The sequence below is a fragment of the Urocitellus parryii genome, chromosome 5, assembly GCF_045843805.1.
Source record: "Urocitellus parryii isolate mUroPar1 chromosome 5, mUroPar1.hap1, whole genome shotgun sequence".
NCBI classification, from domain to species: domain Eukaryota; kingdom Metazoa; phylum Chordata; class Mammalia; order Rodentia; family Sciuridae; genus Urocitellus; species Urocitellus parryii.
This window is the reverse complement of record NC_135535.1, coordinates 88,815,099-88,837,084: the sequence shown is the minus strand read 5'-3', so window position 1 is coordinate 88,837,084 and position 21,986 is coordinate 88,815,099. Positions and strand designations below refer to the sequence as shown.

The following is a 21,986-nucleotide window of genomic DNA, read 5'->3' as shown; positions in this document are numbered from 1 at the left end:
CTGCCTAGGAGTTTAGAACACAACTTGAGAGTTCAAGACTCTGCATGCTCCAATCTCATCTTGATCACTTTCCAGCTATGGGACTTTGGAAACGAGTTAAACATTTCCGAGTAAGATTTAGTTTTCTTATCTGCAGTTTAGGATGATGTCCACTGGTTCAGCTTTCATACAGTGATGTAATGAGAAAATGCATGCTAAAACTCAGTGGCATACGAATTCCCAATGAATAACTGTGAATATGATTAGATCCTTCCAGAAAACGGCCATTCTCTCTTAACATCATGAAAGTGGTGAGCATTTTTAATTCAGCACATTGCAAGGTCTTATCCAAATTTTTTTTTTTCAGGGTTAAGCAGATCTTTTTCTGAATTTGGAAGCCTTTAATTCAGTCATTCAGAGGCCAGTTCCAGAGCTACCCGTAAAGTTCATCTTCTCTTCTCCTGCTGGCCAAAGACAGTCCTTCCACCTAGAATTAGATCACATCCCCTATGGTATAATCAAGGAAATTGGTTCAGTAATTCTCCCTAATCTCTTTGTATTATCAATGTTCCCCTCTTTACTGGATTATTTTTATCAACATGCAAATATAGCATTAGTCCCTAACTCAAAAACAAAACAAAACCAACAAACAACAAAAAAAAAAAAAAAAAAAAAAAACAGGGAATCAAAAAGGAGGGAGGAGGGATGAGAAAGGGGAGGAACTGCAAAATGAAACTGACCAAATTATGCTATGTGCATGTATGAATATATTGCAATGAATTCCACTTTTATGTATAAGTATAATGCACAAATTTTTTAAAAAGTAGAAGAAAGATTAGTAGAGTCAAAAAAGGGGATAACAGGGAGGGATAGAAGAAGGGAAGGGATTAGTACTGGGGATTGAAAGGGAGCAATTTATGTTAGATTGCATTTATGAATATATCACAATGATTCCCACAATTGTGCAAAACTATAACACACTAATAAAAATAAAAATTTAAAACTCTTTTGACCCCTACTTAAAACTTTCCCTTTCCTTTTTAATTTTTTTTTTAAAACCAAAACTCATTAGTTGTCTACACTTAGGAGCTCCACCTTCCCTCTCCCACTCCCGCTCTGCTCAGGTTTTTACCACCACCAAGCTAGTGGAGCCACTTTTCTTGAGATCACCAGTGACCTACTTTCCTAAATGCAACAACTATGACAATGTATCCTTTTTCTCACGTGATAATCAGAACATTTGATATAATTGGTCAATTTTGCCTCCTTCCAACACTTTGATTTTAGGCTACAATACTGGTTTCCTTTCTGATTTTCATTGTCTCCCATCTCTTTTGCTGTCTTCTAATATCCTTAAAACTCTATATGGTTGAGATCCTTGGGGCTCAGTCTTTGGACTTCTTATCTTCTTCATCAACTTTTTCAGCTGATCTCTAGTTTCTCTTCTAGTTATCCCAATCTCAACTATGATTTTGAATAACATCTACATGATGAAGCCTCCAAAGTTATATTTATATTTAAACCCCTTCAGTGAACCCCAAGTCAATATAGTCAATAGACCATCTTTATATCCCTTCAGATGCCTAATAGGTGGCCCACACATAACATTTACAAAACAGAATTTCTAATTATACTTCCAAAATTCGGTCCTCTTGACTTTTTCAATAGCAATATTCACGTCAAAAATACTAGTACCACCCCATCCCTCTGTCTCTCCTATCTCTCATTTGGTCCATCAGAAAATCCTCTTAGCTACACTTGAAGATAAATCCTTGAAAATAAATTTGAACACTTTTCATTACTTTCAATGTATTTACAGTGTCCATAAAAGTACCAGACACACAGTAGCCATGCAATAGCATTTGTTGAAAAAATAAATAAATCATGGCATATCCCTGCCATTTGTTATTTCCCTGGTCAAAAACCAAGAATCATAAGATCTTTGTGTTCAATAATCTGGCCCACAAATTCTCTCTATTCTCATCTTTTGCCACTAGCCAACCAGTGTTTTTCCTTCAATCAACGTGACTTCCTTCAAGTTTCTCTATTTGTCACACTGGTTTTATTCCTTGGTACCTTCCACAGGGTTGTTTTCTCAGCCTATAACATTCTTATACTTTAATAGCCCTGCAAAATCATCTCAACCAACAAAAATCTTATTCTAGCCTAAATGTTTCTCCTCTGTACTTTCCTACCTGAAAATTCATGCCTCCATCACAGCACAAATGCATACATTGTACTGTGGTTTTCCCATTCCCCATCAGAATGCCATGCTGTCTGTCTTGGTCATCTTGGTTTGGTATTTCTAAAGTGCAGCACAGAACCTAGCTTGGGGAATGCAGTAAATGTGAGTGAATAAATGAATAAATGGACTCCTCCATCTACTGAATTTGTTCATATATGGAATCATAAAACAAGAAGTACAATAGATATATTCCTTCACTACAAATATGAATGAATTATTGGGCAGCAACACTTCACACTCATCTTTAAAGGAAGGATGATTGAATATTTGCTTTGAGAGGAATTTATTTCATTCCTCCAAAGCAGTTCAAAGACAAAGACAAAATAACACTTCCTGGCATGGTCATTCTCTGTTTAGGTTTTTAAAAAATCATGAATATATTCTAAGTTGACTTGAAAAAACTATCAAACTTCTATGTGCCATATACTGAACTAGATTCATCATCTTGCAATTTTACAAACCTCATTACTCTTTCTCTCCTTACCCACTTAAGGTTGAGTCAACTGTCAGATGGAACAAAAACTGTGCTTTAACTATACAAAGAATAGCAAATGCTCTGTCATCATAAGGTTATAGCCATATAAGAAAGTATGTGTAGTAGAGACTGGAAAAGTAATGGTATGCAGATCACCAGTGTTTCCTGAGCACATACTATGACCTGGGGTATTGTTCTCCATGAGAAAGTTACAAAGAAAAAGCAGTCTTTCTTTAAGCAATCCATGGTTTGGGGACATCATACAAATTGCTATAATCTCATTTGATAAGCAATGATAGCACCTCTTGCTCTGTTCCCAGTAGATAAATTTTTCAGGTGTCAGTGGCCTACTAGGATTTCTGGGCCTCCAGGGAATGTGGAGAATGATAACTAAATTATTAATGGGAACTAAGATCATTTTGGGGGTGGAGAGGAGAAAGAGGTTTGGGTACGTAAAAAGCAGAAAGTGTCCTTCGCACCCAATTAACAAAAGTTCAGAGCCATGGTGTCTCTGAAACTTGGCAACAGCAAAGTCTTACTGAAAGAGCCAGTGTGTGAGGACAAGGTACCCAGTTGGCCAGAAGTGCTGGGATGGTTCCCAGAGTCTGCCAGCCTTCTGCAGCCACTGCACTGGTGTCTGCTCACACCTGTCCCTCACCTACCCAAAGCATCTTCTCCCAGAACCAGTTCCAGAAAGGACTGAGTCTTCAATTACTTCACAGCTAAAGTGATGTGAAGTGTTCAGTGCCCCTCTCGTAGGACCCAACACCAAAGGCTTATTCTTTCCTTTTCATAAAGGGCCAAAGTCTGAGAATCAGGTCTTTTACCCCTTCCAAGAAGATAAGGCAATCCATTACCTTCCATTCTTTCTGGAAACTCTCTACTTCCAGATACAGGCTTTCAAAATGATAAAATAAAAGATATGTGTTAGGTTAGCATTCTTTAAAATCTATTTTTTTAAAAAGTGTGTGTGTGTGTGTGTGTGTGTGTGTGTGTGTGTGTGTGTGTTTTTAAACCTCTTGCTTGCAGCTAGGCAAGAAATTTGAACAATGCTCTTCTTGTATGTCTTGGTCCTGCTTTCTTCAGTATGAACATCAGTCTCCCAGCCCTTTCAGAAGAGGAACGACCCTTACTCCCAGCCTTGTAGCCACTTTACAAGATCCTTGCCACCCAAAATTTAGCAAGAGACAGATCCTTTCTTTCCATGAATCTCTGGAAAGCACTCTGAAAGGCTCTGCTTGGTCATATGTATGTTCCCCTAGACCAAAATTATATTCAGGTAGATGGGGTCACACACCCACTGCTACAAAGTAAAAAATACGAGTTTATATTCAGCCATGTGAGAGAGGTAACAATTCCTAAAAGGAAAGATTTTTGGCAGTCAAGAAATTAATTTTTTTTTCTAAACAGATAATAGGTATGCACTACACTAGAAGAGAACACTAAAGTTGACTAGCAACAGTAATAACGTTGTTGATAGAGCGGAGAAGTTAAGTTATGGGGAAGGCTGACTTTTTAAAATGTTGATTTTAAAGTGCCTGTAGGACATTCGAATGAGGCAATCTCCTGGGGGAAAAACTGAGTCAGAAGCACAGGAGAAAGACATATGTTTAAAATTCATTTGTGTTAGGATACATCAGGGTGTGCATTAGCAACCCACTACAGTTCTTGAATGTGGAAGTTCTTTAGCAAAAAAAAAAAGAAAGAAAGAAAGAAAGAAAGAAAGAAAGAAAGAAAGAAAGAAAGAAAGAAAGAAAAGAAAAGAAATCAATAACCCATTTAGCCTATTTTCAACACATACATACATACAATATCAAGCATCCTAGAAACCACACCTCCCCAAGGGTCCCTGCACCCCAGACTTGCAAGCCTAGATTGCCTTGCCAGACTCGGCAGAAGGCTCGGACTACAACAACCGGCGTGCACCGCGAGGGGCGTGGGCGTGGGCGGGGCGTGGCACAGCCGCCAGCTCCAGCGGCCGGGCGGGGATCGGGCGGAGCCGTAGCTGAGTTGGCGGGGGACTAGCTCCCGGATGTGGAGAAGCTGGAGCGAAGGCGTAGGAGGAAGATGGACTCCTTGGAAAAGGGGTCCACCTCTGTCTGCAATCCACGGGGGCGGTCGTCCCGGGGCCGACCGCCTAAGCTACAGCGCAATTCCCGCGGCGGCCAGGGCCGATGTGTAGAGAAGCCCCCGCACTTGGCGGCCCTAATTCTGGCCCGGGGCGGCAGCAAAGGCATCCCCCTGAAGAACATTAAGCACCTGGCGGGGGTCCCGCTCATTGGCTGGGTCCTGCGTGCGGCCCTGGACTCGGGGGTCTTCCAGAGGTGCGCTTGTGCGAGACTGGAGGCGCGGTCTGGGCTGGGGTCGGGAGAGGAGACGGGCTGCTGGAGGGGGTTCCCGGGGCGTTGCTCCTGGAGGGTGTGATCGCTCCTATGAGGGGCGTGCAGGATCCGGGTGTTGGGGCCCGGGCCGAGAGCTCCGGAGGAAGGGCTTCGGCGCCTTCCTTGTTCCGTAGCTTCTAATAGCCATGACCCGAAACAGTTCCTGTCTCGCCCTTGAGAATGCCGTACTTTTATAAGGGGAGATTTCCCCTACCTAACGGTCACCTCCAACCGGGTGGACCTCACTGGCAAAAGCAAAGGAGACCAACCCCCTGTGTAACATCTGTGTGAGCTCCTTTTGACAGAGGCCCTTGAGGCTCCCCTGTTGCTCAGCCTTGATAACTGCTTGATGCTGATCCTCTTAGGGAGGCATCAGGTTCATGAGTGGAGTCCGATGTCGGGGCTTCCTAGTTTTAAGATCAGCTTGGAGATCCTTTCCTAACCTTTGAAAAATACCAGCTATCTGCTTGTGAGTCAGCACAATCTAGAAAGCTCCTTACATTTGTACGGATGTGAGAGACAGTGGCAAGGTATACAACTGGCTGTTTTATGTTTGTAAATGATTTTATTATATCTCTTGAACTTTGTCTGCCCTAAGGACAGTTTAATTTGTGCATCATTTAGAGACGTTGCCACATGCCAAATTGGTCATTTGTTGCAAGCTGATGTCATTCATCAAAGAAGAGAGATGAAAGTCTTTACCAAGAATGAATTTACACATAGTAGATGCAACCTAATTACACTTGAATTTGTTACTGAGAAAATGAAATTATTTTAATAATCAGCTGTTTTGCTTTTTAAGGAGATGTCTGCTTTCGAAGCATATTAATTTCCATGATTAATTACCCATATTACTATATGGATGAGTTTCATTTAACCAGTTTCGTTTATGAGTGAGATAGATACCAAAAAGCATAAATTTACTAATTTTCTTAATGTTTTAACCCAAAGTAAGCTCTGGGTGGAGCCACACAAATAGGAGCTGGTGCTCAGAAGATAACACTAATGTAATAGGAAGTGTGCTAAGGAGAGATAGGGAAGAACTTGGGGTTTGGTTCAATTCAGTAAACATTTACTAAGGCCTCATTTCTGCCATGCATACAAGGGAATAACAAGATGAATGGAATGTGGTTGTCCTTATGAAGTGTGTGCAGACTTTTGGACAGTTTTTACCTTTTTAGGAAGGGTACAAAGTGAGAAGTACTAAGATAAGGGAGTACATCCAGACCATAGTGGAAGAGTAAAATTTATAATACTAGAGATCAAAATCACACAGTAGATTGAGAATAAAACTATCATTTACATGGATTGCATATGTCAAAACACCACTTTGAAAATGATTTAACAAAAAAGGGTGAGTTTTGTTTCAGATACAAAAATTAAAAAGGTCAAAAAATGCTTCTTCCATTCAGCAAATATTTATTAACTATCTATTATTTGACAGACACTGTTCTGTGTCCTAAAGCAGGGGTCATAGCAGTAGCAGGAGGGTCAGTCCCTATATGACTGTGAAAAGTCTGGTTCTGCTGCCACCCTATGAACCCAATACCTGAGGAGACAAAAGAGTGGAAGAAGAAAGAACTTAAGAGGTTGGCAGGTGGAAGATGGAGGTCTATCTCCCCAATTCTATACTGTAAGGAATGCCACTTTCACCATAGCCAGATGAACTCTGGAATGGTCAGTTGCAGTAGTCAGTTTGCTTGATGTTGTTTTAATTGCCAGGCATTCCTGGGTCCTATAAACTTCAAGAAAGATTAGTGATCAGTGGGTCATATGACTGATATTGTTCTTTGATGTTTTCTCTTATTCTCTGCAGGCAAGACTGCCTCATTATTTGGAGAGTAAGACAAATAGTAAAAATCAGACTTTCTAGTGCTAGGAGTGAGTTAACCCACTTATCAGTTTCATCTAATTGCATGGAGATTGTTTTACAATAAGGAAGGATGAGTAATATGCAGACATTAATATATAGTGTATCAGGTGGTCATCAATGATTTGAAGAAAAATAAAAGATAAGGGGATGGTGCACTCTATCACCAAAATTCTCAATTTCTTGGTTTTGGATAAGTTGCTCTTTTGTGAAGTCAAGGTGATTGTACTGACAACTGCAAAACTATTCCCAAACCATTGCACCAAGAGTCTTAGCTCTATCATGGCTTCTAGCAGCTTAAGGCTTTGTCTCTAGCATGATTCCAGCCCCCCCATAAAATGCCTGCTGAGAAGGTTTAATGCTGCCACAATGTACTATTTATTCCTGGAAAAACTTGGTAATAGGCTGATAGCCTTTGAACCCCCTCTTAAAACAGTTGCTTTAGAAAGCTTTCAATTGTAGAAACTTTCTCTGCCCTTTGAGCTGTAATTCTGCCACCCCAAACTGCATCCCTCCCCCAAGGTCAAATGCAAACATTCTGAAAGATAACTCAGTCCCTGTGGAAAAGATAAAGGCCTGGCTTTGGTGAATGCTTTTCTTCAACTTGCAATGTTGTCAGTTGTTATAAAGAAAGAAATCTGCTTCTTCCCCAGATAAGCACCAATTAATAAATGCAAGTGAATCTTTACATGGACTAATCCCCTTGAACAACTCTCAGCGCCTTTCAAGTAGCATACCCTAGCCTTTGAAAAAGTCTCCAGTCTCATATTTTCTGGGAATTTGAGTTCAGTTTACACAGGATTCTTGCCCCTATTAAAATAGAGTACAACCTGTCCTCTCTACTTAAACTGGTAACCAGCTTTCTTTATCCTTGACAGTATTCCTCAAATCCTTCTAGATTTAAGTGTTATCAGAAAAAATTGCTCTTCCTCAAGCCTTTAGTAAAGTTCCCACTGGGTCTCATTGGGTCCTCTGCTTATACTAGAACCAGTTACCATCGCAAGACTCTTGTATTGTTTATTGCGTCTTCCACTCTGGGGAAGCAATGGAATCCCCACTGAAGTACATGACAGGTCTAATAGGAAAGTTAAGTCCAGTTAGCAAAAGCGAGGGGAATAGATTCTGGGAGTCAAAATACAACAAAATAACCATTACAGTGTACATTGGAGATTTGTTATGAAGGGATTAGAAAACACATGTTTGTTTTAAACAATGATTTTCCTGTTTTCATTATTAAAACGAATACAGAATTCCATTAAAAAATGACTTACCTGTCAACTTCTTCTGTATCAGTTTCACTTCATTCATCTAGACTACAGTATAAACCCCTTGACTATAGGGATAACATTTTTCAAGTTCTTTGAGTTACCTGCCATTTCTGTCTCCATACCAATATTAGTGATTAGAAGAAATGAAATCAGTCTTTCCCGTAACTAGCAAAATGAATATATTTTTAACTGCCTTCTCTAACTCACAATATCATGTAATAATGTGATTTTATTCTGTTTGGTTCTCATTGCTGCTTGCTGTGTGACTTCCATTCTGGGGACCTGGAAAGTTTAACTTGGGGTAACAGGAGGGACTATGACTGCTTCCACCATGAAGGCTTTGCTGATCTTTAAATAATCAAGTCTGTTTTCTCATACATAGCAACATGGTTTATTCCTTCATTTAGTGCCAGCAGTATTGAGAGTGGTAAGATCATAGACCCTGGAGTTATACTGTATGTATTTGAATTCTAGCTTCACCATATATTAACCATGTAATGTTTGCTTACATGCCCTAGTCTCTTCATCCACAAAATGGATTTAAATGTCTACCTCATAAGCTTGCTGAGGAGAACAAGTGAGTTAATGTATGTACAGGCCCATAGAATGTGATCTAACATTCACATTTTTCTCTTGTAATGGAGATTTTTACAGTCTTGATCTCTTCCATGGACTATAGTTTCTTTGATTGTAAAATGGAAAAATAGTAATGATCTTCAAAATTCTGGTGCTTACATTCCTTGGCTTTGAAGAGTTAATGGAAATATGTTTTTATTCTGTATTTCAACTTTCAGCAAACTTTCTATAAAGGGACAGATAGTAAATATTTTAGGCTTTGCAGGCCAGATGGTGTCTGTTACAACTACTCAGTTCTGTGGTTTTATGTTGTAAAAGGAGGACACGTATACATAAATGAATGAGTGTGACTGTATTTCAATAAAATGTTACAAACCCAGCCTGAGGAGTGGGCCATATTGGGCCTGGAAAAACCACTGCAGATTAGATGAAAAACTTGTCATGAGTAGGTACAGTCTTATTTATCTTGATATGCTTTATTACTTTAGATCCCCAATTAAAGTGTGTTGATTTAATTTAATTGACTTACTATGACTACAGGAGGACTTTGGCACATACTTCCTGCCTCCAACCCTTTTCTTTCTTCCTTCGACAAATATTTACCTTAGAAGGGAATTGAAGAAAATTACAGCTATGTGGTTTGTGGTTTTAGGGCTAGAAGACACCTTGAAGATTATTTTGTTCAAAACCATGATTGACTTAATTGAGGCAAATTCTATGGCCCTGCTCAGAATCAAAACTAAAAATATTACATTTTTAGGGTTGCTAAATTTGCATACTAACTAGGATATTTAGCAGTCAAGAAAAATGCTGAGATAAAAATTTCCTTTTCATTTAGTGAAGTATTATTTCTAGAACTAACTCTTTAAGTACTTGGTTTTCAACAGTAATTCAGTAGTGTTTAAGTAAACCTCAGAACAAATTGATCTTTAAAATTTTGCATAACATTCTGGTGAAAATAAATTTTAGTTTCATTTCTAGGGTGTAGATTTATGACTCATGAAAGGCCTATGCTATGTTATCCTAAAATGACAGTTTACAGTTTTCAATTTAGTTGATATTCCTGTTCATCCTGTTTGATATAGTATGCCTTCATTCAAGGCTAAAACCATTGACATTAGACTTTGACCCTTTACTTGATTTTAATATTATTAGGCGTGTTGGCACACATGTTTATTCTTTCCTCTTTGTGCATTTTATCCAAACCAAAGAAAGTTTATCTATTCACTTATTCCCTTTCACAATGATTGTTGTGTTTTTAGGTGTGCATGTGGATTGCTGTTTTTATATTAACAGTGCCATTGTCTTATATAATGCATACAAATTAGGCATTTGGACCTCTGAAGATTTGAAAGTAGAACTTCAGGTTTCAATAGATTTCAGTATGAAGATTAAATGAGACTGCCCATGTTTCTTTATTACCATTCCTGTTTTAGTGTTTTTAATTACTACCATCTATTAAATGTTTATTTTGTGATAAATGGTTTATATTTAATCCTCATAACAACTATATGAATGGAATAAAAGAAAAAAAATATATGTGTACATATGTGGCAAAGACTATAAGCCATTGAAATATCTGGGCATAATGTCAGTACTAAAATGTGGCTAGAGTAATATTCAGATTTTTCTTTCTGGCAGTTCGACTCAGTGAAGGTGCAGAAAACAACTTAAGTACAGATTAGTTTATATCCTCAAAAATAGCATTTATTTATTTGTTTGTTTGTTTGTTTGTTTGAAGGAGTACCAGGCAGTGAACTCAGGGGTATTCCACCACTGAGCCACATCCCCCAACCCCCCCCCCCTTTTTTTTTTTGTATTTTATTTAGAGTCAGGATCTCACTGAGTTGCTTAGCACTTTGCTGTTGCTAAGGTTGGCTTTGAACTTGCGATCCTCCTGCCTCAGCCTCCTGAGCGAGCCACTGGGATTACAAGTGTGCGCCACTGTGCCTACCCAAAATAACATTTTTTATTCTTTGTTTTTACCTAATAAAGTCTAAATATACCACTATGAAAGTTGTAATTAATAGTGTTGAGTTAAACTCTCATGAGCCACTCAAGCCAGGGCCCATAACCTATTATTATCAATGGCTATAACTTGATTCTTTGTTCAAACTTCTGCATACTCATTGTTGCAGAAATGATTCATTGATAAAGTAGGGCGGAAAAAGTTCAATTATCTGATTTGGGCCTAGAATTGGGCGTATATACTCTTCTAAGCTTGAAACTTTCAGCTTTATGACTTGGCTAAGCCAAGCCATGTTTTTCTTAAGTTTATTAAAACATTTCATAAAATATTTTGAATTTGGGGAATAAGAATCAGGATCTTCTTTTAATTTCTTTAGATTTGACATCTAGTGGTTTTTTGCTTAGTATATCTAGTTTTATAGAACTATATTACCTAAATAATAATTATATATAATACATAAAATGATAATAATAATATATAATACATAAAACAATTTTTTGAGATATAAATGGAAACATTTAGTATAAAATTTTTTCAGATATAATATACATGCAAAATACTTAATAATTCTTTATATTACTCTGGATGTTTAACATTATTTTAATGGTACAAAAAACAATTCTAACAATGTGTAAATTGTATTCTAGGATTGCAGAGCTCCTTTTTATTGTTCGTGATTTCTTTTTGTTGATGTGACAATTTAATTTTTTTTTTAATATCTGAACAGTGTGTGGGTTTCAACAGACCATGATGAAATTGAGAATGTGGCCAAACAATTTGGTGCACAAGTTCACCGACGAAGTTCTGAAGCGTCAAAAGACAGTGCTACCTCACTAGATGCCATCATAGAATTTCTCAATTATCACAATGGTATGAGTCTGGATACTATTCAAAATTTTATTTAATTTCTAACTTATCATCTCACAAGACTTGTTTTAACATTTGAACTAAAGATCTTAGTTTGCTTGCTTGCCAGAAACTTTATTGTGATGTCCTTTTCATTTCTTTTGTCTTCTTAAGAGGTTGATATCATAGGAAATATTCAAGCTACTTCTCCATGTTTACATCCTACGGATCTTCAGAAAGTTGCAGAAATGATTCGAGAGGAAGGATATGATTCTGTTTTCTCTGTTGTGAGACGGCATCAGTTTCGATGGAGTGAAATTCAGAAAGGAGGTAATCTTTTATCGGTCTTTATTTTAGCTCATTTTACTGAGAATCAGGTGTTTTGGGGACTGGGGGTGGGTACCACGGATTGAACTCAGGGGCACTTGACCACTGAGCCATATCCCCAGCCATTATTGTATTTTATTTACAGACAAGGTCTCTGAGGCTGGCTTTGAACTCATAATCCTCCTGCCTCAGCCTCTGGCGCTGCTGGGATTACAGGAATGCAGCACTGTGCCTAGCTGGAGAATCATTTTTCAGTTGTTGGTTTTTTTTTTTTTTAATATATTTATTTTTTAGTCATGGGTGGGCACAATATCTTTATTTTATGTGGTGCTGAGGATCGAATCATGCATGGTAGGTGAGCACTCTACCTCTGAGCCACAACCCCAGCCTGAAAATCAGTTTTTATATATAAATATTCTTTAAGATTGAGAAGAGTTAAAAAGGGAACAATGACATAATTAGTTCTAAATCTTTTTATTGAGGCAATTTCTTTGTTTTTTTCTTTATGATTAGACTTTCTAATCCTCTATTGCTACTTGTCTTTTTGAGGCAGATGTCATTTTTATAGATCAAATACATTTTAGATAAACTGCATACAAAACATATGCAAATAAAAAGCATTTGTCAAAAAAGTTCTAGAAAATCTCAAGAATAAAATTCCCCAAATTTGTAATTCATATGTAAGACGGGTTTAATGGGAGCCTGATTTCTAGTCAGATAAATTAACAAAATATTTAATAAAAACAGAGTCACTAACAAATAGGTAAATGTAGCATACTTGGGGGAAAGAAATGTGATTTCTCTTAGGTACACTGACATTTGCTGACTTTCAAAAGCCATCCTGTCTCTATGTAATATATGTCTTAAAAATAAGATAGTAATGAAGGTAGTGAAACTGGAGAAAGTACAAAAAAAGATAATCAGGAGTATACTGATAGTATACAGATAGACTGAAAATAATAACTTTTCAATCTCAAATTATGAATTTTATCAAGACAATATATATCAATAAATATATTTACTTTTTTATTCAGTAGACATTTATTATTTTCTCTGTGCCAGATTCTGTTAGGCTTGCTTGCCAATATAAAAATTTAAACTAATTTATCCAATCTACAAATAAAATCTAGGAAGGAGCTATTAAATCTTAAAAAAACAAAATTTTTAATCAAATCAAGAAAACCCAAATTCAAATTGGATTTTGAGGTTTATACTATATTAAAGTCCAAGAAATATCTAGATTCAATAGGTGATAATTTCATAAATTAAAAAATCCATAAATATTTTTTAAGAAAGTCAGGAATATTTGAAGAAATGTCTTTGAGCATTAAGAATGCACGTTAGGAACAATATCTTTGTCTTTTCACATGATATATTCCCTGATACCACTATAAAATAGAATACTGATAGGCAATTATTCTAAACCAGACTGGCATTTCTGTTTTCTTTTTAAATTTTTTCTTTAGTTGAAAATGGAATTAATATCTTTATTTTATTTACTTATTTATATGTGGTACTGAGGATTGAACTCAGTGCCTCACACGGGCTAGACAAGCTAGACAAGCGTTCTGCCACTGAGCCACAACCTCAGCCCCAGTCTGGCATTTCGTAATGATTCTTTTGTTCCTTGTTTATATAGTCATTATGACTAAAAGTCCTAGTAGTTTAATCAGTACCTTAAAAATTATTCCATTTTATTTTCTATAACATATTCTTTTTTAGTTGTTACTCTATATCTGCACTATCTGGTAGCCACTAGTACTGTTAATGCTTGAAATGTTAACAGTGCCAAACTCAGGTGAGCGCTAAGTATAAAATACATATTGCATTTCTAGATTTGGTATGAAAGAAGTGTTACAATATCTCAATAATTTTTATACTTATTACATGTTGAAATTGTAATATTTTAGATACATTGGACTAAATAATATGTACTGGTTTTTTTTTTTTTTGTTTGTTTGTTGTTTTTATGGTGCCGGGAATAGAACCCAGGGCCTTCCACATGCTAGACAAATAATCTAGGACTGAGTCACACACCCAACCCAGTAAAATGTACTATTAAAATTAGTTTGGTTCCTTTTATTTCTTCACAATGTAGCTAGTAGAAAATTTTAAATTACTTATGTGGCTCACATTGTATTTCTAATGTACAGCAGTGCCCTAGAGAGTATACTTCATGCCTTTGTTACAATCTACCCTGAACTAGTATTTTATAATTTCATCAATAATTGAAAACCTCACACCAGTATATTTCTATTTATGCCCTTTCTTTTGTACTTTTATTGAAGCAGTCTATTTCAACATATATTTTAATGCCATAATACATTGTTGCTATATTTTAACAACTAAATCTTTTTTAAAATTGTTAATAGTCATTTATCTTTCACCTGCATATTTATATTTTTCTGAAATTTTTCATTTCTTATATTTGCCCTTATTATATAGTTGTAACTGTTGCTGACAAATTCAGCTTTTGTTTATCTAAAAATGTAATTTGTCTTTATTTTTAAGGATACTTCCATTAAGTATGAAATTTTGATTGGCTTTTTTTTCCAGCATTTTAAACTTGCATTTTTATGATGTTCTTCTGAAGATTCATCTTTAAGATATTTCATTATTTTCTACCATCTGTGTTTTTTTAATAATAAATCAGCCATCATTTTGACTATTGTTTCTCTGTAATTATGTGTCTTTTTTCCTCAAACTGCTCTCAAAAATTTCTTTTTATTTAGTTTTCCACACTCTGACTCATACTTTTTCCCTCTTGTAGAGGGAATCATTGGGTAAGCTAGCTTTATTTAGGATTCCCAAACATGGGACTTGGATTTGGACGACAGTTTGCTACTAAGTTTACAGGGCCATTGAAAATTCTTCTAATTTTTTCTTACCCTAGCAGAAGCCATCTCATTTGCCTGCTTGATCCTTCTCTCACCTTGTCCTCTCTTCAGCAAATAGCCCCATGAAGAAAGCAGCCACTGATTCTAGAAAAGACTTGTTCCTCTTTTTCACTCCAGTGCCTATAAAGCTGTACAACCTGTAGCTATTCAAAATCTATTTGCTGAGTTTTTTCCTAGATTATATTAAATACGGATGAAAAAGAACAGAGATTGGTTTAGTTAGTGAAGTAAATAGAGGTTATTACCAGAAACTTTACACTTAGAACTAGAGGTTATTACTAGAAACTTTACAGCCGAAAGAAAGATGTTGAAGAATTAGCAGCTGTTAAACACACACACACACACACACACACACAGATGTATACCTATACATATACAAATTAGGAGGAAATTCATTGAAAAGGTAAGGAAATATCTATATACTAATACCAAAGGCTTAATTTTTTATAATGTGTTGTCATCATTAATGTTGATATTGCTAAGTCTTCATTATCAAGCATAATAATGAATAGGTGTTTCATATAGTTTTAACTACTGATAAAATATTTAATATATAAACATTCTTATCAATTTAAATGTTTCAATAAGTTAATGGGAAAAATCCTGTTTTCTGAATAATTCTGAAAAGAAATTCTTCAACCACATTAAATAAATAACACAGGCGCAAACAATAAAAAATAAAGGGCTAAAATTCTGAATGTGGTATTTTATGATAAGCTTAGTTTTTTTAAAGCTAGTTTAAGACAGCTTTGATGTTTTCCCAAAGCATTATGTTTGTATAAATATCTTAAACCTTGATTATTCTACAATTCCTTGTAAAATATTTTTCAGTTACTATGAGAAAGCAAAGATATAGCATTAGAATTGTTGGAGATTTTGTTCCTTTAAAGAAGTCCTTTTAGTTAATTATCTAGATAAAGAAAAAATGACATTTTAGTTCATTTTAATTTTTATTTTTTTTAAGTTACCAAATGAACACTTTCTGTATCCAAAGCAATATGGACTGACTATAGCTTTTTGTTTTTAGTTTGTGAAGTGACTGAGCCTCTGAATTTGAATCCAGCTAAACGACCTCGTCGACAAGACTGGGATGGAGAATTATATGAAAATGGCTCATTTTATTTTGCTAAAAGACATTTGATAGAGATGGGTTACTTACAGGTTTGTACATTCATTTTATAAAGTCCTTTCAAACCCTTTCATATGAACACATTGAATTCCAGGGAAGAAGTCTGGCATGGTTGCTAAAAGAAAGTAGCATCCCCCAGAGGAAAGGCAATAGCTGACAAGATTTATCATTTACCGCATTTATTCTGCAGGTTTTCCCCCAAAGTGATATTTGGAGTCTATTTAGTAAATATAAAAGGAATTCTGTTCCAACTATAATATTAAGATAAAAAATGAATCAAGTGGGCTGGGGTTGTAGCTCAGTGAGGAGCACTTACCTCACATGTGTGAGGCACTGGGTTCGATTCTCAGCACCACATATAAATAAAATGAATAAAATAAAGGTCCATCAACAACTAAAAACAATTAAAAAAGTGAATCAAGTACTGAATGTTTACATGTGTCCTGATATTCACATGATACCATTCAGAATTGTTTGTAATACATGTTTATGGTACTGTTAGGTAGGTTGTGGCTGTACAGATGAATGATTTCTATTACTTTAAAAAGAGAAAATAACCAATATAGTAGATGTGAAAAAAGACAAGCCTGGAAGTCAAGAACACCACATTCTAATGATCTTAACCTTGAATATATCATTTTTATCTGTTCTGTCCCATTGCTCTCATTTTAAAACATGGGGATTGAATGTCTGTCTCATTTTGGGTCCTACATGGTTGCATCATATATTTGTAAATTGGTTAATTTTAATAGCTGTTATTTATGTACCACTTAAATGTACTAGTGACTATATGAACATTTTACTTGGTAATTTATGTAATCTGCACAGCAGCTGGATGAAGTAAACATTTCTATACCAGTTTTACCTAGAAGGAAACTTTAGTTCTCAAAAGTGAAGTAATTAACTCAAGGCAGAATAGCTAGTCAGTGGGACTGTCAGGCTTTAGATCTAGGTCCTTATGTTACTCAAAAAAATAGCATTAAAAAGGGGTTGGGGACTGAGAGTAAAGCACATAAGTGAGGCTCTGATTTCAATCCCCAGTGCCAATTAAAAAAAAAAAAAGATAAGCCTCATCACTCTACAGTAAAAATTCGAATATGACTTGTGCTCTGAAGAAAAAAAGGAAAAGCATTTTTTCCAATCTTCTGAATACTACATAGGCAAAAGTAGACTGTACAGTTAAGTTCAGGTATTGAGGAAAATTAGATTTGACATAGAAAGATACCATCTTCCATGAACTCTTTTCTAAGGAGAACTTTGATCTAACCCTTTTCCAAAGTGTGGAGCAAAGTAATGTTTCTCATTATAACAAGATTCATAAAAAGACTAACAATTCTGGAAAAAATGAAATTTTCTAGTAATTGATCTGATCATTCAAATAATTACTGTCAGAGAAAGGCCCCTCCTCTTACTCCCATACCTCAGAATCTGTCCCTGCCTTAGCCCACATGTAATCTGGAAAACTGTTTTCCAATTCTCCTCTGTGGCTCAGTCATCCAAGACAGTACTGTACAACAGATAGTACTATTGTCCTCCCTGTCCTGCCCCTTAGTTGCAAGTTGGAACAGAAGTTCTGAAAACCTTGATATTGCTTTTGAATGATGATGGAAGAGATCTCCAGAAAAAAAGGGGAATATTTTAAGGGATTTTTTAGAATGGCTGTGATTTCTTTTTTCAATCATAAAATAGAAAACTTTTTGAAGAAAAATGGTACTTACATATTAAAGGTTATTAGTTTTGTGTGAGCTTTGCTTTCTAAAAAAACAAATAATTTGTGGTATCTTATTTATTTTACTGGGTTATTTCTTTTTCTTAGTACTATAGAAATTAATCCATTGTTCTATATTTTAATACAGTTTATGTGATCATATTAAAAACAGTACTCATGACATTTGTACTGTGTTTAGGGTGGAAAAATGGCATACTACGAAATGCGCGCCGAACACAGTGTGGATATAGATGTGGATATTGATTGGCCTATTGCAGAGCAAAGAGTATTAAGGTAAAAAAAAAAAAAAAACTTGGATAATCTTTGTACTAGAGCCTAAAATTATTTTTAGTAGATGATGTTTAATTATGCATCTAGACATCGACTTCTAATACTCCAAACATCTTAGGGTCTCTAGAACTAGTTTCCTCATGTGGGAAAGATATATGCATAAAATATGCCTTTAGATGACTTGTTCAATAAACTTAGAAACACATAATCTGGTTAGAACACACTGGGTATAGGACTTGCACTGTAAGTCAAAGTGTATATTATATGTTAAGTAAATTTGAAAAGTAATACTTGAATAATTGAATGGAGCATGAGGATTCAGTTACTGGTGCTGGCCAGATGAGAGGGAGTGATTAGTACTGCATTTGTACTCATAGGTCTATTTTGGTTTCTTTTAGATATGGCTATTTTGGCAAAGAGAAGTTTAAGGAGATAAAACTTTTGGTATGCAATATTGATGGATGTCTCACCAATGGCCACATTTATGTATCAGGAGACCAAAAAGAAATAATATCTTATGATGTAAAAGATGCTATTGGGATAAGTTTATTAAAGAAAAGTGGTATTGAGGTATGTGCTCCCTGAATGTAGCATTATTTTATAAGATTTTGATTCAGGGTTAAAGAATATGCAAGGAATTAAAAGATTTAAATTTTTAGTATTAATTATTAAAATATCTTAAGTTTAACCTCACATGCCTAGAAAGTTATCACACTTTATTTTTGGATGAGTAAAATTGAGATTTTTTTAATCAACAAATAATATATTTTTTTATTTATTCAGTGAGTGTAATTTATTCAGTAAGTGTAAATATACTGCTTTTAAATAGGTGCTAACTAGATTATTAGAAATTGCCACAGGATCTTGGAATAAGAAAGATTTCCTGACTAACTAGTTTTGGCATTTAGAAAAGGGCAAATATCTTGTGGATTTTTAAAATGTAGCATATTCTTTTTTTTTTTTTTTTTTAAGCAGGATTTCAGACACCTTTATTTTTGGCCTCTGAAATATGTTACTTCAAGGAAGTCAGCTCCTCCCTAAGTCCCCAGCATCCTCCAACAGCCAGCAGCCTGTCATTTCTCCTGCCCTCAAGGAGCCCTGAACACACCCTGCCTGCAGGCTGCAGCTGGCCCATTCCAGGCAGCACACTACCAGAACTTGCTGCTGGTCCCTCCTAGGAGTCAAGCAAATTATACTTTGCATTAAAAAATGTAGTATATTTTTATGAATGAAATTTTTAATTAGAAACAACTTAGTCTTTATATTTTTTTAAAATGAAGGCCAAGTATAATTCACTAGAATTCTTAAATATGTGTTACTAAGCAGCACAAGAGAGATTATGTACTTTTCTCTTAATAAATTGAAGGACTAGAAAATGTTAGATTAGTATCAGACAGTGTGTATTGTATTTTGTACCTGTGGGTAGAATCCTCTACACTGTCTTGCCTTTGTTGGGCTTTTAGAAATAAAATAAGCTTTGTTTTAAAGTATCATCATTTTCAAATGTCAGTTGATTTTACTATAATTAGTCCTTCAGAAGGTCAAAAGACTACTCATCTGTGATAGATTATTTACAAGGCCTTATTTTATTATGAAAGATTTCTGTTTCCTTTCTGATTTTTCCTAAACGTTTTGTGTTTTTGTTTGTTTGGTTTGGGGTTTTATTCATTTCAGGTGAGATTCATCTCAGAAAGGGACTGTTCCCAGGAGACACTCTCTTCCTTACAGCTGGATTGCAAAATGGAAGTCAGCGTATCAGACAAACTGGCTCTTGTAGATGAGTGGAGAAAAGAAATGGGCCTGTGCTGGAAAGAAGTGGCATATCTTGGTTGGTGTCTTTTATACAACCTTAGTAAAATGGACCAGGATTTATTTTTCACAAAATAGAAAAATAGGAAAGAAAATTCCCTAGATTAGTTTGATTATAGGGAAATAGCAGCTTTCTTGTACTGCTGACCAAAGTTTTAAATTGGGGAAGCCTCAGCAACTTAGTGAGACCCTATCTTAAAATACAAAGAGCTAGGGATTTAGCTCCATGGTAAAGCGCCCTGGGTTTGATGCAAAAATACCAACACTTTTTTTTTTAATTAATAGTTATACATAGCCAACACTTTCATAAGTAAAATTTCCTTGCAAAGTTTAGTTCAAAGACTGAATTACACACACAAAAAAAATATTGACCCTATTTTTCATCATCTTTCAGTGAAAACAGCTCAAATTTCAGTATATTTTATAACAAGAAAAATATTTCAGTGAATATAGAGCAAAGTTATATTAGTACTGTTTTGTCTACAATATAGTAATAATTAAACTCAGAATGGTGAATCTAAAGTACTGGGAGTTTTAAAATTTATCTTACCTAAAAAGTGGGGTTGGGGTAGAGGGAGGAGACAGAAGAAGCAAGAGGGGGAGAGAAATGATATAGTCATGTCAGTGTGATTTGGTATTTAATTCTTTGATGAAAATGCTAATTCTTCAATATATATGAATACAAATCAAAAGAACTATTACAGATTAAAAAGGCTAAAGATACACATTAACAAAAATGCATTATGTGGGCCTTATTTGACTCCTAAATTTAAAAAAAATGAAGCATAAAAAAACAATTTTGAGATGATTGGAGATATTCGAACATGGTTATGAGGTGATATTGAGGAATTATTGTCAATTTCATGAGCTTGATAATATGTCACGTAATATATTTAGCTTTTGGAGATAATTGCTAAAGAGTTTTTGGGTAAAATATTTCTAGGAATTCCTTCCTTTTCCTCTGCCCAAGGAAACTAGGAGGAGGGAATAGAAAAAAATTAATAAGTGATTCCAAAACACTGATAATAATTCAGTATAACCTTAGATTTCTTACATATGGTTGAAATTTTCCTTCATAAAATGTTGAAATAATTTCTCATATATAGAATTTCTAATGATTATGTTTATGGCAGGCAGAAAGAATACTCTAGTCTCTCCCTGTCCCTGATAAGAGTTTCTTTTTAATTGCTTACGATAAATCTTAGACCTCAGTTACCCTTTAAAAGATTCATTGCTCTGTCTAATCTTTACGTAATTCCTAAGGTCTTAACTAAAGTTACCAGTCCTCACTTGTTTGCATTTTTAGCTAGAATATCCTATGTCTCACTAAATGTTCAATTAGTATTTATTTTACTTGACAGGAAATGAAGTGTCTGATGAAGAGTGCTTGAAGAGAGCGGGCCTAAATGGTGTTCCTGCTGATGCCTGTTCTGCAGCTCAGAAGGCTGTTGGATATATTTGCAAATGTAATGGTGGCCGCGGTGCCATCCGAGAGTTTGCAGAGCACATTTTCCTACTGATGGAAAAGGTTAATAATTCATGCCAAAAATAGAAATTAGTGTAATGTTGGTAAGAAAGAATACAGCCTTCTTCAGCCACTTTGCTTTTATTTTTGATTGGGTATAATTCCATGGTGTAATGTTGCAGAGGGTGTGATTTGATTTGTGATAGATCTTAATATCTTTTTAAAAAGCAAAGTCATCTTAAATTATCATTCCAAAATCTATGAAATAATTGTGCCCTACTTTATCTTTATGCAAGAAAATTATTTAGAAATTGTTCACAGTCTTTCTTAGATTTTTAGAAAATATAAGTAAGAAATCATCAACATTGATTTTGTATTGTACCCTGGAAAACTGTGTATTTGTGAGCTTTAATGATGCTGGGATTTTATTTATTTGGAGACTGTGTCTGGCAAGAACACCCTTCTGTTAATTAATAAAATTAAATTTCACAAACTTGATGAAAATTGCCTTATTATAAAAGACATTTATTTCTTCTTAACATTATGTGCAGTCTTAGTGAGAAACAGGCTACTGGATGCCAAGTGTAAAACATAAATATCTGAATAAATACATATATCATGATGGTTATATGTTGATTTGAAGAAGGCTAGATTAAATCATTTGCAGTTACCTCTGTGATAATGGTAATTTTGTGTACTATATTCAGCTATCATAATTTTGTTTATGATAATTTGCCAACACAAATTGTTC

General features: G+C 35.2%; 1 protein-coding gene across 1 annotated transcript; it reads left to right on the top strand.

Annotated features, from left to right (window-relative positions):
* The first annotated feature begins 4,677 nt into the window (after positions 1 to 4,677).
* Cmas (cytidine monophosphate N-acetylneuraminic acid synthetase) lies at positions 4,678 to 21,733 on the top strand. The gene is made up of 8 exons (XM_026392332.2): positions 4,678 to 5,023; positions 11,491 to 11,633; positions 11,784 to 11,939; positions 15,861 to 15,994; positions 17,870 to 17,964; positions 18,360 to 18,531; positions 19,636 to 19,789; positions 21,132 to 21,733. Exons 1-8 carry the CDS (start codon positions 4,767 to 4,769, stop codon positions 21,320 to 21,322), a joined length of 1,302 nt encoding a protein of 433 aa, XP_026248117.1. The 5' UTR covers positions 4,678 to 4,766; the 3' UTR covers positions 21,323 to 21,733.
* The last annotated feature ends 253 nt before the right edge of the window (positions 21,734 to 21,986 follow it).